Source organism: Gnatocerus cornutus, chromosome 4 (genome assembly GCF_029298725.1).
Source record: "Gnatocerus cornutus isolate USDA-ARS CGAHR chromosome 4, icGnaCorn1.1, whole genome shotgun sequence".
Lineage (NCBI taxonomy): Eukaryota > Metazoa > Arthropoda > Insecta > Coleoptera > Tenebrionidae > Gnatocerus > Gnatocerus cornutus.
This window is the reverse complement of record NC_142236.1, coordinates 387,413-411,346: the sequence shown is the minus strand read 5'-3', so window position 1 is coordinate 411,346 and position 23,934 is coordinate 387,413. Positions and strand designations below refer to the sequence as shown.

General features: G+C 38.0%; 5 protein-coding genes and 1 long non-coding RNA gene across 11 annotated transcripts; 3 read left to right on the top strand and 3 right to left on the bottom strand.

Moving 5' to 3' along the window:
* Nucleotides 1-645: 645 nt before the first annotated feature.
* On the bottom strand, nucleotides 646-4,297 carry LOC148175653 (uncharacterized). Of its 5 annotated transcripts, none has more exons than XR_015770050.1 (8): nucleotides 3,276-3,425; nucleotides 3,077-3,229; nucleotides 2,772-2,998; nucleotides 2,287-2,416; nucleotides 1,431-1,607; nucleotides 1,231-1,353; nucleotides 1,051-1,182; nucleotides 646-734 (listed from the first exon to the last, which is right to left on the bottom strand). It is a non-coding gene; the product is annotated as an uncharacterized LOC148175653 (long non-coding RNA). The 5 variants fall into 5 exon arrangements; XR_015770049.1 differs by having other exon boundaries at nucleotides 2,809-2,998; XR_015770053.1 differs by having other exon boundaries at nucleotides 1,431-1,603; nucleotides 2,809-2,998.
* MRG15 (mortality factor 4-like) lies at nucleotides 4,291-5,484 on the top strand. The gene is made up of 3 exons (XM_088034719.1): nucleotides 4,291-4,403; nucleotides 4,453-4,570; nucleotides 4,619-5,484. Exons 1-3 carry the CDS (start codon nucleotides 4,376-4,378, stop codon nucleotides 5,436-5,438), a joined length of 966 nt encoding a protein of 321 aa, XP_087890845.1. The 5' UTR covers nucleotides 4,291-4,375; the 3' UTR covers nucleotides 5,439-5,484.
* On the bottom strand, nucleotides 5,436-6,654 carry LOC148175651 (programmed cell death protein 7-like). Its single transcript, XM_088034718.1, has 2 exons — nucleotides 5,895-6,654; nucleotides 5,436-5,846 (listed from the first exon to the last, which is right to left on the bottom strand). The coding sequence occupies exons 1-2, from the start codon at nucleotides 6,652-6,654 to the stop codon at nucleotides 5,485-5,487; spliced, it is 1,122 nt and encodes a 373-aa protein (XP_087890844.1). The 3' UTR covers nucleotides 5,436-5,484.
* A 16-nt stretch (nucleotides 6,655-6,670) lies between these two features.
* Nucleotides 6,671-7,212, bottom strand: Tbca (Tubulin binding cofactor A). Its single transcript, XM_088034720.1, has one exon. It carries the CDS (start codon nucleotides 7,010-7,012, stop codon nucleotides 6,671-6,673), a length of 342 nt encoding a protein of 113 aa, XP_087890846.1. The 5' UTR covers nucleotides 7,013-7,212.
* A 782-nt stretch (nucleotides 7,213-7,994) lies between these two features.
* Nucleotides 7,995-10,108, top strand: LOC148175649 (myrosinase 1-like). The gene is made up of 4 exons (XM_088034717.1): nucleotides 7,995-8,121; nucleotides 8,173-9,263; nucleotides 9,699-9,805; nucleotides 9,852-10,108. The coding sequence occupies exons 1-4, from the start codon at nucleotides 7,995-7,997 to the stop codon at nucleotides 9,985-9,987; spliced, it is 1,461 nt and encodes a 486-aa protein (XP_087890843.1). The 3' UTR covers nucleotides 9,988-10,108.
* Nucleotides 10,109-10,256: 148 nt separating this feature from the next.
* Nucleotides 10,257-23,335, top strand: LOC148175648 (protein tolkin-like). 2 transcript variants are annotated; one of them, XM_088034716.1, is made up of 9 exons: nucleotides 10,257-10,344; nucleotides 10,998-11,322; nucleotides 17,045-17,678; nucleotides 17,950-18,128; nucleotides 18,182-18,412; nucleotides 19,437-20,249; nucleotides 21,624-21,989; nucleotides 22,034-22,752; nucleotides 22,804-23,335. In XM_088034716.1, the coding sequence occupies exons 2-9, from the start codon at nucleotides 11,154-11,156 to the stop codon at nucleotides 22,933-22,935; spliced, it is 3,243 nt and encodes a 1,080-aa protein (XP_087890842.1). In that variant the 5' UTR covers nucleotides 10,257-10,344; nucleotides 10,998-11,153; the 3' UTR covers nucleotides 22,936-23,335. The 2 variants fall into 2 exon arrangements, with proteins under 2 accessions (XP_087890842.1, XP_087890841.1); XM_088034715.1 differs by having other exon boundaries at nucleotides 22,801-23,335.
* The last annotated feature ends 599 nt before the right edge of the window (nucleotides 23,336-23,934 follow it).

The window sequence follows — 23,934 nt, the reverse complement described above, 5'->3', positions numbered from 1 at the left end:
GGACCGGACCCCAACCTCCACTATCCGACAAGCTTCAATAAGAAAGTGTCTATTCTTTGTGATGTTAATATGAGAGATATAATAATAGAGAGTGTCTATTATTTATAATGTTAATAATATAATAGACACGAAAGTGTCTATTATATTATTGACGTTTTACAGTTTTCTTTAATAACAATTTTGAGCTTTTGCTACTCATTGATAGATGGCGCCACCGTTTTTAATTTTTAAAAAGTTGAAATGTAATTTTTGAAAAATTAAAATTTTTAAGAATTCTAAAATTTTTGTCAATGACAATTTACTATAAATATTTTTAACTTTCGCTACCCGCGTGTATATGGCGTCACTTCACAAATTGTTGCTAAATTTTTACAGAATCATAACTTAAAATTGTATAAAAAAAATTAAATAATTTAAAGAAATTTTTATTCATGTAAGAAAAAACTACAACAAATTTAACAATTTATTACATGGCGGGGTAGCACAGGCAGCCGCTTCTTTCTTGGGGAGCTTCTCCACCTTCGCGAGGATGGCTTCAAACATCTTAGATGCCTTGTAGATGGTTTCCGTGTGACTGTGAAGATGCCGACTTGGACTCCTCTGATCCACTGAAGTTGGGCGGGCATATGAGAGAGTGAAACTGAGCAACTCTTCATCCAGGAGGCCGGTGATAGTGGGATGGTGGAGGCGCTGGCTTTGGGAATCTGGATATTCTCCGCTGTCCTAACTTTCGTCTGGAATTTTCACCAATGAAAGAAAAATATTTCGAGCAATGCCTAAATGTAGGCAACCAACAATACACAGCCAATCACAACAAAGAATTTACCAAGTTCAAATCTACCAATCAAAAGCAAGCAATTTAAATGAAGCAAAAGAAGTTAGCCGCGCCAATGTAAAGCACGAAAAAAAAAACAATATCATGTATTGTTGGTTGCCTGTAATAAAAATCCTTTATTTATATTCAATCGTAGAAATTGGATGTAAAATGGTACATTATCTAATTATTAGAGACGTTGTGAATCCATAAAATTAATAGCAAGACCTGTTTACCTGGTAATTTTGATGGAAATGTCATATTAGCGCTCAAATCCACTCACTCCTCCGTTGCGGTAAAAATCGCTCTGCCAAGTATTTCTAGGTGGAGTAGATCTCCATATTTGCAACTTCATAGTCCTTTAACATCTGAAAAATGAGATGAATCCACAGTCAAGTAGATTGGTTAAAACAAACCTTGTATTGCATGTAGTCATCAGTCAGAACCTGGCTGTTGCATCAGCACTTTGTTGCTTGTAGACGCACTCTCGACACCATTTCTTGTTTCAAGCGACCTTTGGAAGTTTACCAGGACTTTCACTAACAAGTAAAAATTAAAAACTCATTAAACAGAGAAAAGTCACTATAAAACCATTTAACAATGAAACAACTTTTACCTGTGACAGAAGAGATACACATGAAGTGTTACACGTCTTGATGATAAATCTCTTGGAGGCACACCATCCACAATTCGCAATTTCCTGGTGAGCTGAGGAGCGCATCAACAAAGCACCAAAACACAAATCCAGAAACACAAGCATACCTTTGTACACCACCTGCTCGGCATGTTCTAGCTGAAACAATATGCTTTCAATATTTAAGTATAGAAGAACAGAGAGAGTCAGGACTATAAACAGATTTGACTACACAAGCGCCATAGTACTCGAAGAACAAAAAACCACATAAACAATCTTGAAATCTGAGCTCATAGTTTAACAGTACCTTTTTGTTCTTAAATTACCTTCTATCTTAAGAAACGTAACATGATCGCAGCAGCCAAAGTGTTCAAATGATTAATTTCTCAAAAAATATTTCCAATTGTTGAAAATTTTTAAATTTCAAATGCAAAAGCAATTTGGAAATTCACATCTTAATCCTCCATGTGGCAGTCGGAACATCTCTTTTGGACACTTTTCCTCCCAGAATGAGGGACCAGAAACTTGCTGCAAATCCATTCCACTACTCCAATTTAAAACAGCTTTAAATAAAGTTCTTAACTTGTGCAATTTATGTCGTACCATTCCCAGGAAAATGAGAAAGTCAACAAGTATTCTGTTGGTCTCTTTGTACCAACTTTAATGATTTCGCAGTGTATAGTCACTTCTGTTTTTTTTTTTAGATTGATGTCAACTGAACTGAACGGAACGTGAAATTGATGTCAACTGAACTGAATGTGAACGGAACTGAACAGAAATCAGGGAAGTTTAAAGTGCAAATTTGGCAACGAAACCTAAAATAATTCTTAAAACTCACCCAGTCAAAATAACAAGAATTGGCATCTCGCATTTACTTCAAGCTTTGGCACTTTGCGACACTGACTCGACTTTGGGCAGATTACACTCCTTTTACTTCTACAACTTTTTGAATTCACCTGTTCTTGTCCCTAAAAGCAGAAAATTAGTTAGACTAAAAAGCATTACGCAACGTTTATAAGCAGTGTTTTTCTTAACAAAGTTATACGACAATCTTTCACGTAAAAAGAGATTTTCGTAATAAATTAGGTCACATCAAATCACCTCGATCGTATTTTGAAGACTTGAGAAAACATAAAAAAAACTTCCACTTACTATACACAATACCAGAGCGTGGAGTTAATAAAGACACATTTTAAACGCATAAGAGACCCAAGAAAACTAGCAAATCAATTTGAAACCGGTAAACAACGGGAAAAGTTTTTGGATAAAAGCAACCTTGGGAAACAATGCTAAATTTGTTAGTTTTAAGAAAGCAAGATGTACCTTCAACTTGGTACAATGAGCCATCACAACTTCGTACCTAAAAGTATCACCGCGTGTCTTGCTTAGTTTCAATAAGGCCGTTGAAATCACGTTTCTGCGTCCACATTCTTACAATCTTCTTCTTCTTCTTTCCTTCCTCCTTCCTAAAAAAAATTCTTGTTTTGCATGCAGAACCAGCTCGGTCTTTTTCTACAGTTGCTGATTGTTCGCCTGCTTGTCTTCTTCATCTACAACAGATAAAAATGAGACCATGAATGGAGAAAAAAGAAATCGAACAAAATGACTCCAACCAGTTTGAATTTTACCTTCTTCAGTTCATCTACGTCGCAGTAAAACAGCACCTTGGATCACTTTACTGCACTCTAGCATCATCAAATAAGTGATTTCTTCAACTTTGACAACAACTTGCAGACTCTATTAACGTTGAGCGACGAGAAGCGCTTTTCAAACATCTGAAACTACGGTAAAAATAAGCAAAAATTCCAATGTTCAATAAAAATTTACCGCAAACGAAGTAACAGGTGCTAGTGGTACAATCTAACTTGCAACTTGCGCTGGTGGTTCATTCCATTCTAGCCATTTGACAAAAACTAGTTTTTGTTGGGACATGTTCAGTTACTTCATGTTAAAGCAGAACGTGGTAATATCCACTTAAGCTTATTGAAAAGACCGATTTTCTGTAAATAAAGATTAAACTTGAAATACCACAAAGCATTTTAAAGCTGTGATTCAAACAATTTTCAGCTTACCTGCCTTAAAAAATTTCAATGAGGATCCATAAACTTGTTGCAAATCCAAATCACCAACATCGACTTGAAACAGCTTCAAATAATGAGAAAATCGCCAGTGAAGAATTTGTAGGTTGTTTGTCCAAGCACCATAGGTTTTAATCATTAGTACTCTGAAAACAAGTCTTTAATTAATGCGAAATTTTAACGCTTGAACATGCAACACATAGGCAACCAATAATACATCTCAGTAATTTTTATAGTAGTATAGTAACTTTTGTTTACTTAGGTTTATGACAAGTAGGCACTATTCATTCAACCAATCAGAAATAAGCATGTTTTGGCTAACTTCATGTCTAGTGGACATGGAAATTGGGAATTTATAGAAACAATTAAAATTATTCTTGAAACTCACCCTTTGGCATCTCGCATTTTCTTCCAACTTTAGCACTTTAGGGCACTGACTCGACTTTGTGCATCTTACGCTAGCCTTCTTTTCGATATATAATTTTTGAAATCACTTCCATTCACGTAAAGGTTACAGGTTCTAGGTTATGTCAAATGTCGATCAATTTTCAACTTGCTGCACACCACACCAGACTGTGGAGTTAAAAACCCACTGACTGGTTACATCTAACAAGTCACCGAGTTTTAAACACTTTATAAAGGCACAAAAGCTCCAACAAAACTACGACATGTAAGAAGTTAGCTACAAATAAAACTTGACACATTCGAATTTTTTGATAAAAGCCACCTAGCGGAATATTGCTGAAGTTGTTAGTTCACACGTTCTCTCACCAGAGGACCAAACTTTTGGTTTGAAACTTGATTAACCAGATCAAACGTCAACCTCAAACTGTAGCTTGTTCGGTAAAAATGCCTCCTAAGTTTAAATTCAGCGAAGGTAAAACGCCGCTACGACAACTCTCCCCCTTTAAGTTTGATTCTTTCAGGCGAAAAGGTCCTCTGCTTCCACGGTCCCCTGATCTATGAAGCCAAATGCTTAAAGTCCACCATAACCAAGGATAAACAAATCAAATATTTCATTCATTATGCTGGTTGGAACAAAAAGTGAGTTCTTTTCCGTCTCCTCTTGAGTTAATTTTTGCGTTTCAACAGTTGGGATGAGTGGGTCCCCGAAAGTCGCGTTTTAAAGTACAATGAAGTGAATGTAGCAAAGCAGAAAGAAGTCCAAAAGGCGCATTCTAGCCAGCCAAGCAAGACAAAGAAAGCGAAGAAGAAAACCGAAGCAACTAAAGAAATCGACTCGCGGTCCAGCACTCCAAATAACGAGTTGGCGAAAGGAGTGAAGAATAAAGTTAGCACTCCTTCAAGTGGTCAAGATTCAAGTTCAGACGTCCCTAGGAAAAAACGAGGGCGCTTGGATCCCTCAGTGGAGTCAGAAGAACAGTTTTTGAATAAAGTTGAAATAAAAGTGAAGATTCCCGACGAATTGAAGCCCTGGTTGGTTGATGACTGGGATATTATAACAAGGCAAAGGAAGTTGGCGAATTTACCGGCGAAAGTCACTGTAGATCAAATTTTAGACAATTACCTCACTTACAAGAAGTCCATCAAATCTAACAATTCAAGTAAAGAATCCGCTACCATTGAAATAGTCAAGGGGATCAGAGAATATTTTAATGTGATGTTAGGGACGCAGTTATTGTACAAGTTTGAGAGGCCCCAATACGCCGATATTCTCCAAAATCACGTGGATAAACCAATGTCGGAAATCTACGGCGCCACTCACCTCCTCCGTTTATTCGTCAAGCTGGGGGCCATGCTGGCTTACACTCCCCTCGATGAACGCAGCATCCAACTCCTGTTGCAGAACATCCAGGACTTCCTGAAATATCTCGTTAAGAACAGTGCACAGTTGTTTAGCTTACAGGACTATGGAAACGCTTCCCCTGAATATCACAGGAAGGCTCTCTGAATTTTATACCCAGTTAACTTTATTAAAGAAAATAACAGTACAAAAACTAGTGTAAATAACACGCCCAATCCTCATTAGGGGTGTCTGGAGGGATCACCCAGCTGATAGGAACTCGAGATCCTGCGGGATTATCAGGACTTGTCAGGAAAGTATCCCAACTCTTCCGAATGGCGATGAAGGACTCCAAGTCCCTATCAGCGCTGGTTAGAGCCCAATAAGTAGCGTTAGTAGTAATGTTAGCTTTTGAACCAAAAAGTAAATTCTCCCAATCTTCGACGATGCGAGTTTGTCTGGCGCTGAGCGCCGCCTTCGTGTCCACGGTGGCGTTGTGCTCCAGCATCACCTTAAGACATTGTTCTTCCTTGCAGTAATTTTGGTAGGAATTCTCCCACATCCTTATCAATTTCTCTGCAAAATAAAGAATGAAATTGGTGCCCACCCTACTTATAAATTTACCGGTGACGAGCCCAAAGGCCTTCCTGTCATCCAACGAGGGTTGCTCCCCCCTTTGCACAGCCATACTGTCTCTGACTGTCCTTAACTTAACGAGGGCGGAAATCAAAGACAGTTGTTTGCGGGCTTCGGACTTCTTCTTCGTGACTTCGTACAAGACGCAGTCTGCGTCCTTTTTCATTTTTTCTTCCATTTTGACGCGCTCCACTTCTTCTTTCTTGTTTTCCAACCAGCCATCGGTGGTTTTGTGCAACTCTACCAGGCGCTCTTTGTGTATTTTAGCTTGTTGCTTCTTCAGGGTTTGGTTCTTCTTTCTGTTGGCGCGTTTCTTGGAGCGTTTGACCACGGCGCCTTTGAGACTCTTCAGAATTGTGTTGTCTTCAAACGCCATCATTGCTTTATCAAACTCGTCTTTCAGATTCCCGATTTCAAGGGTTTTTTGCTTCCACTCTTGTGAAGACATGGTTTCTACGTTGTTCTTGAGATCTTCCTGGGTGCTGTTAAGCTTGGTGATGATCTCAAAACAGTTATTTAGGGCTAGTTTAGCCCCACTGACTGTGAGGTCGCAGCGAGGTTTCCGAATAGGGTAGTAAGAATTCAACTGGAATTTTCCTTTCTCAATGAGCCACTTGTCAATGATTTGCCTGTCTTTATCTTCATCGATTTTCATGGGAGTAACTTGAGTAACTTGTGAATTAATAACATTATAAAGTCTTGGATCAAGAAAACTAGGTCTGGGGTTGTCCCCAACTTGATCCATCATTACACTGAACTAAAAACTAAGCCTCCAAATTCGGCAACTGCAATTTTGCCTCCTCCAAAACTGATAATGCCGCGTGATACTCCTCAATCTCCTTCAAATCGTCTTCAGTACTCAAAATCTTCTTCAACTCCTCAAAAGCGGTAGCAAGGCGACGTTGGCAATCAGGCACCATCATCAGAGACTCCTGCAAAACCTCCTCTTGCTTCCTAATATCATACTCATCTTTACCTTCTTTCTTCAGTCTCTCAATTCGGTTTCTTTGTTGATCGGCTTCTTTCTCGTACGTGACTTTTTCTTTAGCGATGCGTTTCACCACACCTGTTTTTATCTTCAAGACTTTGATGCGGGGGTCTGCCATAACAACTTTTGAGACGACGCGGAGAACTCGCTGTTAAACACAAAGAGTTGGAAGCTCAGCGGCTTTCATTTATACCAAAACACCGTTAAAAGTGATTCACAGGACAAACAAGAGGCTGATGATTCACCGAAACTCAATTACAGCGGAATGTGTGAAAATGAAAAAGGTAAAAACATGACATATGTCAAAGTTGTCACTTGTCAAAACCCTTTTACCAACAATGCGGGAATTTTAAATCTTCGACTGTGATCGATCAATTTTCAACAAAATATTGTTCTTTTTAGTCAGGGGCAAAGCGGACACCACTACACAGGGCTGGATTCGACTAAATCTGATCCAATTTGACTAAACTGAATTAGAAAACACCCAATTACACCGGAATGTGTGAAAAAGTAAAAACATGATAAATGTCAAAGTTGTCACTTGTCAAAAGGTGGTAGGCCCCGCCCTTTTACCGGCAACGCGGGAATTTTAAATCTTTGACTATGATTGATCAATTTTCAATAAAATATTGTTCTTTTTTGCCTGTGGGCTGAGTGGACAGGGCTGGATTCGACTAAATCTGAAGCAATTGGACTAAAACATCAGACAAAATTGAGTTAGAAAAGTGTTTTCAGAATAAGTTGAAACTATGAAGTAATTTGGGGCGACGACCGCAATGTAATAGCAGTAATAAAAAATTCCAATTCATTTGCAGCCTCAGTCGTTTTTCGCGACTTTGTAAACCCACAATTTCCCGCAATGCAAACGCGAATTGCATAAAGATAACAGCCCGTAATTCAATAAATAAATCCGATTGTTGATCGTCATAATAAATCAGCTCTGTAAAGTTCCACACGTGGTCAGTTAACTCGTATCTCTGAATTATTCGCCGCTGTGTGATAGTGGATTGTATCAGTAAACACATAAATACAAGAGAACGCCTCTGTTATCCTGTTCCAACTGTCGCGTTAACAAAACGCAATAAAATTCGACTTAAACAATGTCAAAGATAATCTGGTTTTGGTGTTTCTGTGTTGTTAAAGCCGGAGAACTGAAATTTCCACCTGGATTTAAGCTGGGGGTGGCAACAGCGGCGTATCAAGTGGAGGGAGGATGGAACGCCACTGGTTCGTCCTTCCACCTCATTTTTTTCATTTCTCTTCGTTCCTAGTTTCAAGGCAAAGGCGAGAATATCTGGGACCGACTAACCCACTCTCATCCAGAGTTGATCACTGACCACACCACTGGCGATGTCGCCTGCGATTCCTACCACCTCTGGAACACCGATATCCAAAACTTGAAATCACTGGGAGTCGATCATTATCGATTTTCATTATCCTGGTCCCGGATTTTACCTTCGGGTTTCACAAACCAAGTCAATCCTGACGGAATCCAGTACTATAACAACCTAATTAACGGTCTAATCTCCCGAGGGATTGCCCCCATGGTCACTCTTTACCACTGGGACCTCCCCCAACCTCTGCAGGACCTCGGTGGATGGACGAACCCAGACACTGCTGACTACTTCAAAAATTTCGCCCGAGTGGCTTTTGAGCACTTCGGCGATCGTGTCAAGTACTGGATTACGATCAACGAACCTTCCAGTATCTGTGTTGGCACGTACGAAGACGGAAACGGAGCCCCCGATGTGAAGAGTCCCGGAATTGGGCTCTATTTGTGCGGAAAAACGATTTTACTAGCTCATGCAAAAGTCTACAGACTTTATGAAGAGCAGTACCGATCTAGATTCGGGGGTAAAGTTGGAATTACCATTGATTCGATCTGGGCCGAGCCTCAAACCAACTCTTCTGAAGACATTGAGGCTGCAGAAAGAGAAATGCAGTTTGGGTTGGGGTGGTGGGCACATCCTATTTTTAGCAAGGAAGGGGACTATCCGGATGTTATGAAGACGCGGGTTGCTGAGAAGAGCAAAGTGGAGAATTTCACCAATTCGAGGCTCCCGTTGTTTAGTCGAGAAGAAGTGGAGGTTGTTAAAGGAAGCTACGATTTTCTTGGTTTGAATCATTACCACACGTGGCTTATTAGTGACCATGAAGGAGGTGATGTTCCTTCTTACGTTAGGGATAAAGGGACGAAGGGAACGCAGGATCCACATTGGAAACCTTCTCCGCAGATTGTTCCTTGGGGGTTCCAGAAACTGTTGAATTGGGTGAAGAACCAGTATGGTAATCCTTTGGTGATTGTGACTGAGAACGGGTATGGAGATGGGGGCGGCGAGAATGACAAAGAGCGCGTTGTGTTTTTATATGTTCGTATTAATTTTCTCGATTATACAGTGCGTTTAAAAAAAAGAACCACCCTGAAGGAGTAAAGATAGAACGTCCAAATTTAGCGCAAAGAGTTGATATAAATGATTAAAATTTGAAGGCAATCCGTCATCTCTAAAAGAAATTTTACCTTTATTTCCACCTGTAAACAAATTCGATAAGAGCAACAGGCGAAGAGACAGCACTAGACTCTGAAATGGTAATATATCGTCTTTAGTGACAAATCCAGCTTTTGCTTCTGGCGTTGAGGGTTAGAAGACCTGGTCAGAGGTAAAATTTACAGTTTTAATTAATCATTTGTTTTTCTCAATGCATCAACTCTTTCTACAAAATTTGAACGTTCTAAGTCTACTCCTTCAGGGTGGTTCATTATTTTTTTAAACGCAGGGTATAAATCCCAGAACTTAATATTTTAGGAGTTTATGAAGGCTCTCCTCTTGGCAATCCTGGAAGATGGGTGCAATGTGAAAGGCTACACTGTTTGGAGCATCATGGATAATATGGAGTGGAGGAGCGGCTACACGTAACTCTCACCTTTTTATAAACTCTCATTAATATAAAAATTTCAGAGTGAAATTCGGACTGTTCCAAGTCAACTTCACGGATCCCAGAAGACAAAGAACTCCGAAATTATCAGCGAAATTTTACCAGCACGTCATCGCCACCCGTTCCCTTCCTGTCAAAGAAAAAAAATGGGGAGTTTAAAATCAGGTTTCTACCTGTCTACCTGCGTATGTAAATCAAAGGACCAGTTTTAGTCTCGAAAGAAAAAACAAATAGTAGCTCGAATGTGATCATACAATAAAATCCCAGTTGTAATTGATAACGAGCGTAATTTCATTAGCATCGCCTAATCGCTTACCTGGCATTTCACCTCCACATCAACAGAGGCTGAGACATCGACCACCCACCCCTCTTGCAGGGAGGTATCAGGAGACCCTCCATTCTGTATTGCCATTACAGCTACTATTAGTTCTGTTCCGACTCGCGTCAGAGACACGTCTTCTTCTCTTATTTTCGCGCAACAACACGCGCTTGGCGGTTAGTTTTTCGTATTTTTATGTAAGTACAACTAGCTGGTTTTGTTTTGGACACTTTTTAAGACGAGTCGGTTTCAACAGAAGCGATTATCTCTATTTTTATTGTTTCTTGTCTGCGCCTCGCGATAATAAATTTCCGAAAAAAGTGATTCATGATCGTGCTTTCGCTGAAAGTTTCGATGTGTGGGAGCTTGGATTGGTAAAAACTCTTTTATTCGTATTTATTTTGATAATCAAGGCGGGATGACATAACTGTTTACTTTCTTATTTGTTTTATATCGTCGTAAAGTTCGCTCTTGTTTATTGTTTTTGGGCTTTGATCCATTTACGCCATTGTGAACTTGACATAGTTGCTGAGGTCAGAATTAAAGATCTGTTTCGGGGTTCTTTAAGATCAAGCGATATTCGAGTGGTCCTTTAACTCAAAGTTCCAAAATAGATTTTTTTTTTCAATACTAAACTATTGGAACAAGTTCTAAAGAAGTTAAAGTAACTTCAATATTGAAATGTTTAAATTTGTTTACTGCTCGAAGACGGGCGTAATCTTGCGAACTCCAAGCTCTAATCTCGCAGACAAGATGTCAGAAAATAATCTCGCTAAATGCGCCTTAATTATTCGAAAATCGTGGAAATATGAAACCCATAAAATCAATTACAGCCATCATTAACATTCAGTTGTAGGGAACTAGGAGAGCAATGCAGACACGAGCTCCGCAAGTGATCTTTGTCCAAATGAACAAACATCGCTGATAATGCCATAAACACACCAGTGCTGTTCGAAAAACGATGTAAATTCTTCCTATCTCAGTGCTGTGCTTCCAAGACGCGAAGATGCAGTGTGTGACGGCCTTCATCTCTTTGTTTTGTGTGCTGAGTGCCGCGAATCTCGATCATAGTGCTCGAAGGACTAGAAGTAATCATTTTACAATCCAACAGCTCTTGAGTACGACTTTCCCGAAGAAGACTTCGGACGACTTGGATTTGGATCCTTGTAAAGCCGGTGAGTTATCTAGGAGATAATTTAGAATAGCGTAAGATTGGCCCTTTTAGCAAACAAATGGGGGCAGTCCGACGTCGCGTGAATAATGCACCCTATACATACCGCTTGTCTGGCAACACTCTGCGCGTTATTTTTTAACGAGGGCCCCGTAATCCTTTCAGCCCTTGACTTATGGAGCAGTTCGGGGGTTTAAACAGGAGCACGTCGGGAATTAAGCTCGCACCCATGTCATTAAACTTGTGGCATTAACGCCGAGCCCTACAAATTGTTGCCACTTTCAATTAACTCTTCATTAGTCGTAAAACTGTGCATCTTGCAAATTACAGTTTTGCGGGAATGAAGTCAATCGAACTAAGTTGACTCGGCTTTTAAATCCCTGCACAAAGAGTTTTAAAGAACGAAAGTTCCTGTTTAGAAGGGATTAGGTAACGGTGTCGGGAGGTGTGCTGTGACGTCACGGGTTTTAATCCCGGTCATCTATTGATGCAGCACACGTGCATGCCACTCCGTTAACATTCCCAATTAGTAGCTCATTAGCATCGGCAATGTTTAACGAAACGTTTGCGATAATTGGCCCTTTGATCGGCCATGCATGTGCGACAACACACACTTTCCTAATTCGGATTTATTTGGGTTGTATATGTTAAGGGCTGTAACTCTGGTCATTTTAGCGCCACTTTGATCAAATTTGGAGGGGTTACTCATTTAGGGTTGATTATTAACTGTGTTAAATTGCAGCATTGTAGGTCGAACAAGACAAATTTTAGAAATTTTAGAAATCAAAATGAACACAAATAAATTACCAAAAAAAATAATAAAACTTCCAATTCTGGTAGTTCCTACGCCACGTCAACTAAATTTGTGGAGGTCACTAATTCAGACTGCCTTATTAATTGTGCCAAATTGCAAAATTGTAAACCAAAAAAGACAAGTTTTGGATTTTTTTTAGGATGAACCAAAAAATTTAAAAAAAATATGTTAAGGGCTGTAACTGGTAATTTTAGTGCCACAGCAATCAAATTTGGGGAGGTTAGTCATTCAAAGTTGCTTATTAACTGTCTTAAATTGCAAAATTGTAGGTTAAACAAGACAAATTTTGAAAAATTTTAATGTGAAGATGAACAGAAAATTATCAAAACAAATATTAAAATCTCTAACTCTGGTAATTTTTATGCCACGTCAAGTAAATTTTGAAAGGTTACTAGTTTATAATTTTTTATTAATTGTACTATATTGCAAAATTATAGACCTAAAAAGACAAATTTTGGAATTTTTTACTTTAGGGAAGAACCAAAAACTTTTGAAAAACATTGTTAAGGGCTGTAACTGTAATAACTTGAACGTCACAGCAATCAAATTTGGGGAGGTTACTTACTTGAAATAGCTTAGTAACTGCCTTAAATTGAAAAATTGTACGACAAACAAGACAAATTTTGAAAATTTTTAATCTGAAGATGAACAGAAAATTATCAAAAAACATTAAAATTTCTAACTAGTAATTTTTACGCCACGTCAACTAAATTTAGGAAGGTTACTAATTTATATTTTTTTATTAATTGTACTATATTGCAAAATTTTAGACCGAAAAGACAAATTTAGGAATTTTTTATTTTTAGGATGAACCAAAATTTTTTGAAAAAATATGTTAAAGGCTGTAACTCTGGTAATTTTAGGGCCATAGCAATAAAATTTAGGGAGGTTGGTCATTCAGAGTTGCTTATTAACTGATTTAAATTGCAAAATTGTAGGTCAAACAATACAAATTTTGAAAATTTTTAATCTGCAGATGAACAGAAAATTACCAAAAAATGTATAAAAACTTTTAACTAAATTTGGGGAGGTCACTAATTAAAACTATTTTATTAATTGTGCTAAATTGCAAAATTATACACCCAAAAAGACAAATTTTAGGAATTTTTAATCTCAAAATTGCGAATTATTCCGAGGTTCACGTTGATTTAGTACTATTGGTGAATTTCATCCGATTCGATTTGCTATGATATTCATAAGATGATGGAAAAGGGTGCACTTGATTCGAGTGGAGCATCAACTGTCAAAAGCAGTGATGGCTTTCGATAATGCGATCCGATCGAGGTGGGGGCGCGATTATTTGACTCTTCTGCTGAAAAGACCAACAAACCGAAATGTAAAAAATAGCACCTGAAAATCGAATTTAGTGCTTTTAGCGTTTATCTCCGTCCCGATTTCCCTACGTTACACGTTTCCAGGACAATAGTAACTTGATCCAACACAATGTACAATCCAGTTTTACAACACAAAGCTAAAATTTGAATGGGGAAGCAAGTTGGTAGACACTCGCCAAACATACTTCTGTAAACTGTAATCATTCTCCGGTAACGTCGGAGAAGTTGTGTATGTCGATATAATGATCAAAGTTCTTTTATGTTGGCAGCTCAACGGCGAATAGCGTGCCGACGACATGGCATTCATTACAGAAACGGGGAAGTTTTTACGGGCGTTTTACTGTGCTTCACACAATACTAATAGCTTTATGCAGAAATTCTCCGGTGTTTATTGCAGACAGTGGATGACAAATTCAACGGCTCGTTGGTTTTCGTCCTTGATTTTTTGCACCTGCTGCATAATTTCAGTCCGGCCCTGTCCTCTACATGCTAAAGATATTGATTGTATAGTTAATGAAGCCTTTGGGATTACAAGGGCTCGTCTGGAAACCTTCACAAAAGTTTGATGACCAGAAATAAAACTTTCCATTCGTCTTTATAGATATTTTTTATGACCATTTGTAATAACAACATGTGCAAACTCTCCTCTCCGCGCAGACAAGTTGTCTCATTTTAACAACAAATGTTATCTACTGACATGTCATTTATCTATCCATTTATGACGTTGACACGAACATCACTTTTTACGGGTCACTAGATATAGATAAACGGATAGATCAAGGGCGGACATGCTGATTCTCACCTCTGAAATAACCAGAGTCTGAAACTAATTAGAATATGAAAAAAGATGGCTCAAATTACAGCTTTTGATCCCTCAACCCTCGTCACTTTTGATGCTATTAGAATAACGCCCAACAACGGTGTAATTTCGTTAATTCGCCGTTATTATAACGACATTATCATCTGACTATAATCGGATTGCATGCTTAGTCAACCCTATCAAAAGGATCAGTTTGGACCGTACGTCCTCTATTGCGATAATTTCTTTCAAATCCCGCTCTTCTTAGAATTCGGGTCATTAACTTCCAAAAGTTCAGAACTGATAAAGCTATGATTAGCACTTGGCATCTGTCTAAAAATAAACGAGATTAAAAATGCAACAATTGTAGTATGTACACTCAAACGTCGAGCGAAATTGTTGGTTCGAGCAAAATTTCAAAAGCTCGGAATAAAATTCCCATAAGGCTGTTTTTGGTGTGGACGTCATTTTATTGTTAAGTGAAGTTCGCGATGGCAAATATCTCGTCACTGGTGAAATTGGTGAAAATTTGGTTCGGTCCTAAAATAAAAAATTCTAAAATTGCTTTTTTTTGCTTTAAAATTTTGAAATTTGGTGAAGTTGATAAGTGTACCGTAAATTATAACGCCGACAAATTTCATTGATTTAGTGTTTAAATTGCCAAAATTACGTAATTTTAGAGACATTAGTGGCATTTTTTATTCTTCCTAATAACAAAAATTTCTAAAATTGTTCTTTCTTTCTCTAATATTTTGGCATTTGGCAAAATTAATAAACGTGTCGAAAGTAATAACTGCTCTAATTTTGATTGTCTTGGCGCTCAAATTACCAAATTTACTAAATTTTATAATAAATGGAAGGAAATTTTGGTTTATCCTCTCAATAAAAAATTCTGAAATTGCTCCTCTTGCTCTAAAATTTTGAGATTTGGTAAAGTTAATAAGTGTGTTGTAAATTATAGTGCCGACAAATTTTATTATTTTGGCGTTTAAACTGGCAAAGTTGCGTAATTTTTTAGAAAAAGCTGACTTTTTTAGTCTTCCTAAATTAATAGTAAAAAAAATAGTATCTACCCCAGTTTTGATTGTCTTGACGTTAAAATTACCAAAACTACGGAATTTTATAGTAAAGAGAGGGAAATTTTGATTTATCCTTTTATTAAATATTTCTAAAATTGCTCTTTCTTGCTCGAATATTTTAAATGTAAATAAACATGCCAAAAATAGTATAGTTTGTACAGTGAGAGTTTGAATGACAGAAAAGTCACTAAATCTACGCAATAAAAATAATATACGCGCGAAATTTAAAATAACAAAATAATCCCAGTTACTGACAACCCTGTCAACCCCTTTCGCGTAGGAATTTAGTGTTTTTAGTATATTTTGTAGCATAATTTGCTACCAACTTATATGTCAACTGTCGAAATCTCCCAATCTCTCACCGGATAAACTATATCTACCCCAATTTTGATTGCTTTGACGTTAAAATTACCAAAATTGCGGAATTCAATAAAAAAAAAAGAGAAAAATTTTGGTCTATACAGGGTCCGGCAACACTTGTGTCCAACCCCAAAATCGTCTTTAATTTTAAAAATAAAATTTTGAAAATTTGCATACGCTCATAGTTGACAAAGCTCTAGAAGCTGACGCAAAGATTTGTTTTTTATCACTAATAATTTTGGCGTCGCGACGCCTTAAATATGTAATTTTTAGTTAATTGTGAGGGTTTGTGATATCAACCTCTAATTTAATTTTTTTTCAATATAAATGTGTTAAAAATATCTCAGTTGTCGTTTTAGATTCAATGCAAATTGTCTTCAAAATTTGAAAAAAAAAGTTTTATCAAGTTAGTTTCCAATTTTATTACGTCAAAATTGGGAACTACGTTTACACCCATCTGTCAACATCTTGTGTCCAAATGACATCTATCTCTTGGTTCGCTTTAGATTGTAACAAAAGTCTTAATTGGTGAAATTGTCGATTTGTCGATGTTAATTAACGATTTCTGGTGTCCATAAAGTGCAACATACCCGTGATAATCAAAATTAACCTTTATAAGAGTGAATAATGTGACTTGTGAAATTTTGGTGTAAACGTAGTTTGCCGCTGCGCTGTCAGAATTTTGAAAACTAACTTGATAAAACAGCGTTTTTTTCGCAAATTTTAAACACAATTTGCATTAGATTTAAAATAAAAACTCCGATATTTGTATCACAGTTATGTTGGAAAAAAATTGAATTCGCGAATGTTTCCGCAAAAAATCGAAAATCGCTAAAAATTATATTTCTTAGACGTCGCGACGCCAACCAAACCGTGATAAAAAACAAATTTTTGCGTCAGCTTCTAGAGCTTTGTTAACTGTGAGCGTATGCAAATTTTCAAAATTTTAACTTTAAAATTAAAGACGATTTTAGGGGTGGACACAAGTGTTGCCGGACCCTGTATTGTCAATAAAAATTTCCAAAATTGTTGCTCTAATATTTTGACATTTAGCACAAAAAATAAACACGTCAAAAATAGTAAAAACCCCAATTTTGATTGTCTTGACGTTAAAATTACTAAAATTACAGAATCTTATAGTAAATAGAGGGATATTAGAGGTGCACACCGAATTATTCCGAGATTCATGTTGCTTTTGCCTGAACTACGTTCCAATTCGCCAAAACTAGACAGACTGACTGGCTCGAAACTGCGTTGCGACGCCATCACTGCCGCACTTTCTTTCCAATTTTTTTTTATAATCGCATTGATCATATTGAAACCACTTTTTTTATTTTCAGAGGGCTTCATGGGCGACATCGCCATTCCAATCAAGCCCAAACCAAAAGATGTTCTCTTCCAAGAAGAAGTCGAAAAGTACAAACAAGAAGTCCTCGAAGGCCTCCAAATCGAAGAAGAGGGCTTAACCGACTTACTCCGCAAAAAGTCGAAACAACCTGCGGCAATACCGACTCCGCGGAGTTACAATGATCCTTTCGACAACATATCAGGGTCGGAAAGTACAATCCGGAAAAACGGCCAGATCTTAAAAACCAACGATGATTTACCACAGAAAATCAGACACAACAAACGCCACGTTAATGGGAGAAGACGACGTCCGAAGAGGAGACAGAGTGAGGAGACGCCGGTCCATGACTTTGAGCCGAATTTCGACATGAAACGGAAAAAGACTGTTTTTAACGACAATGAGCAGGAGTACCATCGAAGGGTGACGAGAGCAGCGACGGCAAGAAAGGAGCGCGTGTGGGATTACGGTGTCATTCCGTACGAAATCGACGGGAATTTCAGCGGAGGGCATAAAGCTTTGTTCAAGCAAGCGATGAGGCATTGGGAGAATTTCACTTGTGTTAAATTCGTCGAACGAAACAGAGACGAGCATCCGAATTATATCGTCTTCACTGAGAGACCTTGCGGGTACGAGTTGTAGCCTGGTCAAAATAGACATATCAAATAACAAAAATTACAATGTAGAAATAAAGTGCCAAAAGTCCCCACAGATCACATGTGTGCTAAAAAAGTTAATCAATGTCAAAGTCTAAATTTTTCGTTTTTTGGCTTTTTCTTGGCTCACTTTACGTTAGAAAATGTTCTCAAAAGCCCAAAATTGTTATTTGATCACTATTTTTGTCTATTTTGACCGGACTATTGTCACTTTTTCGGCCCAATTCTACAGTTTTGCCCACAGATGTTGCTCGTTTGTTGGGAAGCGCGGCAATGGGGGCCAAGCCATCAGCATCGGGAAAAATTGCGATAAATTCGGCATCGTGGTCCACGAATTGGGGCATGTTGTTGGTTTCTGGCACGAGCACACCAGGCCTGATCGCGATAAACACGTCAATATTATCAGGGAGAATATAATGAGCGGTAAGTTGGTGAAATTTGATCTTAGCAACATAACAGATCTTAGGTGTTTTTAGGCCAAGAGTACAATTTTAATAAGTTGAATGACGAAGAAGTGAACTCGCTGGGGCTCATTTATGATTATGATTCAATCATGCATTATGCGAGGAATACGTTTTCGAAAGGGACGTATTTGGATACCATCCAACCAATTGATGTTCCAAATAGGAAGCGGCCGGAGATCGGACAAAGAGTTCGCTTGAGCGAAGGAGATATAGCACAGACGAACCTTCTTTATAAGTGTATTAGTAAGTGGAACAGAGGGGGACAATCAATTTAATTCTATTAAATTAAGCGTTACGTGTGCATAAATGCAACGTTGTTTCGGTTGTAACTAGAAGAGACAAATAATCGTGTTTTTATAGCTCTAGTTTATTACGTGACGGCTTTATTGACGACTAGTCCAGGCAAAATAAACATGAACTCCGGAATCATTCGCATAAGTCGGATTTTTTGTGCGGACCTTCAATTTATTGTTCTAAACATATTGTCAAAAGTCCCCAGGCGATGATTCCAACGGCAAAAATACTTATTATAAAAATTCTAGCTTATCAAATTTGCAACAAAAAAACTTTATAATATTTTTCGTAAGACTATTAACACTATTAACCTATGAGAATTTAACGTTTTATTCCAATTTATCATTTTTCCGTAATTTTGGTAGTTTTAACGCCAAGACAATCAAAATTGAAGTAGTTACTACTTTTAACACGTTTATTAACAGTGCCAAATGCCAACATATTTGAGCAAGAAACAGCAATTTTAAAAATGTTTAGTAATTTTATATTAATTTCCCTCTATTTACTATAAAATTCTGTAATTTTAACGTTAAGACAATCAAAATTGGAGTAGTTACTATTTTTGGCATATTTATTTACTGTGCTAAAATATTACATAGAACAAAAAAGAGCAAATTTAGAAATTTTTGCTCTTAGGAAGATTAAAAAAAAATCAGCATTTTCTAAAAAATTACGTAACTTTGCCAGTTTAAACACAAAAACAATAAAATTTCTCGACACTATAATTCACAACACACTGTTAACTTTACCAAATTTCAAAATTTTAGAGCAAGGAATAATTTTACAAATTTTTATTGAGAGAATAAAAAAATTTGGTAACTTGAACGTCAATACAATCAAAATTAAGAGCAAAAAAAGTAATTTTAGAATTTTTTATTTTGGGACTGAACCAAATTTCCACCAGTTTCTATAAAACTCCGTAACCTTGCTAGTTTTATCGTCAATTTCTAGAATTGATTCCAATTTTTTCTAGCTTGCGGTCGGACGTACCAAGCGAACTCCGCAACTTTCTCTTCGCCTTCCTACTTAAACCACAACGCCCCCGAAGAAGGCGAAAAATGCGAATGGCGCATTACGGCAACGCACGGCGAAAAAATCGTCCTCAACATCACCGACCTCGACATCGACCAATCCTCCCGCAACTGCAGCACAGACTACGTGGAAATCCGCGACGGTTATTGGTACAAATCTCCTCTTCTGGCAAAATTCTGCGGCACCGGCAAAGTTGATTCAATCACCTCAACCGGAAGTCGAATGCTAATAACTTACGTGGCTAAAAACCCAAATGGCCATCGAGGTTTCACTGCTAGTTACGAAGCGATTTGTGGTGGCGAACTCTTCATCGACAGCGAAGGACATTTAGAATCCCCCAATTACCCGGAGGAGTACCAACCTAATAAGGAGTGTCTCTGGAAAATCACCGTTCCGGAAAACTACCAAGTGGCGTTGCGATTTCAGTCGTTTGAGGTGGAGAACCATGATGGGTGTGTTTACGACTATGTGGAAATCCGAGATGGGTTAGCACCGGACAGTACCATCTTAGGGGTGCATTGTGGGTACAAAGTACCCTCGGATATCATCTCCAGTTCGAATCATCTTTTAGTGAAGTTTGTATCCGATGGGTCTGTGCAAAAAGGGGGTTTTTCCGCCACCATCATGAAGGAGTACGATGAGTGCGCCATGTCCGACCATGGGTGCGCTCAGGAGTGTCTCAACACTCTTGGGACGTACGAATGCACGTGCAAACTCGGATTTGAGCTGCATTCCGATGGGAAGAACTGCGAAGGTAATGTCGGACGTACAAACAGACTTAATAGTCCGGTCAAAATAGACTTAAAATAGTGATCAAATAACAAAAACTTCTATAGATTTCATCAAAATCTGCTTGCTGCTTCTGGGTATTATTTATGGAAATCAAATAGAATGTAAATTCTTCAACTTTTAGAACGGCGACATCTTAGGAATGGTGATTTTTAGGAAAAAAGTATAAAAACCTTTTGTACAGGGTCCGGCAACACTTGTGTCCACCCCCAATATCGTCTTTAATTTTAAAGATAAAATTTTGAAAATTTGCATACGCTCAAAGTTGACAAAGCTCTAGAAACTGATGCAAAAATTTGTTTTTATCACTGGCAGTTTTGGCGTCCCAACACCTTAAAAATCTAATTTTTAGGTAATTGTGAGGGTTTGTGATATCAACCCCAATTTTTTTTTTCAATATAAATATGTTAAAAATATCCCAGTTGTTATTTTAGATTCAATGCAAATTGTGTTTAAAATTTGAGAAAAAAATGCTGTTTTATCAAGTTACTTTCCAATTTCATTACGTCAAAATTGGGAACTACGTTTACACCCATCTGTCAACATCTTGTGTCACAAATGCCATCTATCCTTTGGCTCGCTTTGGATTGTAACAAAAGTCTTAGTTGGTGAAATTGTCGCTTTATCGATGTTAATTAACGATTTCTGGTGTCCATAAAGTGCAACATGCCTGTGTTAATCAAAATTAACCTTTATAAGAGTGAATGAAGTGACTTGTGAAATGTTGGTGTAAACGTAGTTTGCCGCTGCCCTGGCATAATTTTAAAAACTAACTTGATAAAACAACGTTTTTTTCGCAAATTTTAAACACAAATTGCATTAGATTTAAAATAAAAACTCAAATATTTGTGTCACACAGTTATGCTGAAAAAAATTTGAATTCGCGAATATTTCCGCAAAAACTCAAAAATTGCTAAAAATTATACTTCTTAAGCGTCGCGACGCCAAACAAACCGTGATAAAAAAACAAATTTTTGCGTTAGCTTCTAGAGCTTTGTCAACTATGAGCGTATGCAAATTTTCAAAATTTTGTCTTTAAAATTAAAGACGATTTTGGGGGTCGACACAAGTGTTGCCGGACCCCGTAGATAATATTATGATTTACAAGTTTTATCAGAGCTATATTTTTGATAAAACTTACCATTTTCAAGAAAAAGCCGAAAAACCGAAAATTTTGGCTGTTGACATTGAATAACTTTTTTAGCACATCTATGGGGACTTTTGGCACTTTATTTCCACAGGTGTACCCAAGGTCTCTACCAACATACAGCTCTGTCAAAATTTTTATTATTTGAAATATCAGTTTTGACCGGACTATAATAATAAACTTGCGTTGTAGATGCTTGCGGGGGCCTCCTGGACGCCCCGAATGGCACCATCACCTCGCCGTCGTTCCCCGATTTGTACCCCCTAAACAAGAACTGCGTTTGGGAAATCATCTCGTTACCACAGTACCGCATCACTCTTAATTTCACCCATTTCGACCTCGAAGGCAACAACATGCACCAGTCGCAACAACAACAGTGTGACTACGACAGATTGGAAATCTACAGTAAACTGAGCGACGACAAACTGAAGAAACAGGGCGTCTACTGCGGCTCCAAACCCCCAGGTCCCATCATCTCCGAAGGAAACGTCATGAGGATAATCTTCAGCTCGGATATCAGCGTGCAGAAAACCGGATTCGCTGCAGTTTTCTTCACAGGTAAAATCGAAGGATCACTTGCAGACTTTATTGGTGATTTGTAGACATGGACGAGTGCGCCATCAACAACGGCGATTGTCAACATGAGTGTATTAACACAGTGGGGTCGTACAAGTGCTCCTGCCACAACGGCTTCACCCTCCATGAGAACGGACGCGACTGCCAAGAAGGCGATTGCAAGTACGAAATGTCTCTGCCTTTCGGAAGCATCGGAAGCCCCAACTACCCCGATTATTATCCCAGTCGAAAAGACTGCGTCTGGCAGTTTACCACCACTCCAGGTCATCGAATTCGCATCTCGTTCTTATTCTTCGAAGTTGAGCCCCATCAAGAGTGTTACTACGACCACGTGGACTTTTACGATGGTCCCTCACCAGAAGCCCACACTTTGGGGAAGTTCTGCGGGTCGAAAGTCCCCCATCCTATCGTCTCGTCAGGAAACGAGCTTTACATGACTTTTAAGTCCGACGCGTCGGTTCAAAGGAAGGGATTTTGGGCGACTTACGCCGCGGTCTGTGGAGGGATTCTCCAAGCGACGTCAAAGAAGAAGCACATTTATTCGCACGCGAGGTTTGGGACGGCGAATTACGATAACAAAGCTGATTGTGATTGGACTATTAAGGCGAATCCTGGGTATAACGTGCGGTTGTCCTTTTTGACGTTCGATTTAGAGGACGAGAAGGATTGTGGGTATGACTATGTGGAGGTGTTTAGCGGGATGGACTCTAGCGGGCCGTCTTATGGGCGCTTCTGCGGTTCGACGGTAAGTAGAGTCAGATAGAAACGAAGAAGTTCATTCAGTTTGTTGTAGAAGCCGTTTGATATCGACTCTCCTTTCGACGCTCTTCTTGTTCGTTTTCGCTCGGACGACACGTTCGTCAGTAAAGGATTCAGTATCGTCTATGAAGCAGTAGAAGACTCTTTCAGCGAAGAGGAAGAAATGTAAACTGGCAACTGGAGCGGTTTCACTACTCTCAGGCAGAGGGCGATGTTTTGTGATGAGTGATGAGAGTTGCTCAATTTTCATTTGGTACTAGACCGTTTATAGTATTTATTAAATTGTTCGTACTTAGTGAAATGTCTTCGTAATTCTTGATAGACACTTGTTCGTATATTGCTATATAACACTTGTAATAAAAAATAGACTGCCGATTTAGATTTTATGTCACGATTCTATGGATAACATTTTATCGATAGATTTTAAGATTAGTGTGATAACTTGTTAATTCGACGTGCCATTTTAAGTTAAGTGTTTTACTACTATGTGACACAATGCTGGAGTTTGTATAAATTCTTGTCAAATGAATTGGTATGTGTAAGTTAAGGACATAAAAAATGGAGATGGATCGAGAGTTTTATTTTACGAAAATTGGCGCAGTGCTCACATTGAAACCACTTAATTTTTCAAGTCTAGAAGTTTAGAAATTCATTTATAGTCCAAGCAAAATAAATCTCGGAATAATTCGTATAATACTGATTTTTTGTGTTGACCTTCATTTTATTGTTCTAAACAAATTGTTAAAAGTTCCCATCGATTTTTCTATTGAATTCCGTAACTTTGGCAGTTTTAACGCTAATTTAATAAAAATTGGACTAATCACTGCATTCGATATGTTTATTAAATGTGCCAGATGCCAAAATATTCAATTAATGATGAAGAAAGAACAATTTTAGAAATTTTTGTTCTTCGGAAGAATACAAAAAGCCACTATTTTCTCTAAAATTACGTAACTTTGACAATTTAAACACTAAACCAATGAAATTTATCAACGTTATAGTCTACGGTACGCTTATCAACTCCACCAAATTTTAAAATTTTAGAGCAAATAAAAGCCATATTAGAATTTTTTATTTTAGAGCTAAACTAAATTTCCACCAGTTTCTATAAAATTCCGTAACTTTGCTATTTTTATCGTCAATGGAAATTCCGAGCTTTTGTAATTTT

Excerpts from the sequence above, each read along its gene's own strand:
- MRG15 (XM_088034719.1), top strand. The coding sequence starts at position 4,376 with ATGCCTCCTAAGTTTAAATTCAGCGAAG. Across the intron at positions 4,404-4,452 it reads TAAGTTTAAATTCAGCGAAG|GCGAAAAGGTCCTCTGCTTC; the intron begins GTAAAACGCCGC and ends TGATTCTTTCAG. Across the intron at positions 4,571-4,618 it reads TATGCTGGTTGGAACAAAAA|TTGGGATGAGTGGGTCCCCG; the intron begins GTGAGTTCTTTT and ends GCGTTTCAACAG.
- LOC148175651 (XM_088034718.1), bottom strand. The coding sequence starts at position 6,654 with ATGATGGATCAAGTTGGGGACAACCCCAGACCTAGTTTTCTTGATCCA. Across the intron at positions 5,847-5,894 it reads GGCCTTTGGGCTCGTCACCG|AGAAATTGATAAGGATGTGG; the intron begins GTAAATTTATAA and ends TTTATTTTGCAG.
- Tbca (XM_088034720.1), bottom strand. The coding sequence starts at position 7,012 with ATGGCAGACCCCCGCATCAAAGTCTTGAAGATAAAAACAGGTGTGGTG.
- LOC148175649 (XM_088034717.1), top strand. The coding sequence starts at position 7,995 with ATGTCAAAGATAATCTGGTTTTGGTGTTTCTGTGTTGTTAAAGCCGGA. Across the intron at positions 8,122-8,172 it reads GGGAGGATGGAACGCCACTG|GCAAAGGCGAGAATATCTGG; the intron begins GTTCGTCCTTCC and ends CCTAGTTTCAAG. Across the intron at positions 9,264-9,698 it reads AGCGCGTTGTGTTTTTATAT|GAGTTTATGAAGGCTCTCCT; the intron begins GTTCGTATTAAT and ends TTAATATTTTAG.
- LOC148175648 (XM_088034715.1), top strand. The coding sequence starts at position 11,154 with ATGCAGTGTGTGACGGCCTTCATCTCTTTGTTTTGTGTGCTGAGTGCC. Across the intron at positions 18,129-18,181 it reads CAGGGAGAATATAATGAGCG|GCCAAGAGTACAATTTTAAT; the intron begins GTAAGTTGGTGA and ends AGGTGTTTTTAG. Across the intron at positions 20,250-21,623 it reads CGATGGGAAGAACTGCGAAG|ATGCTTGCGGGGGCCTCCTG; the intron begins GTAATGTCGGAC and ends CTTGCGTTGTAG.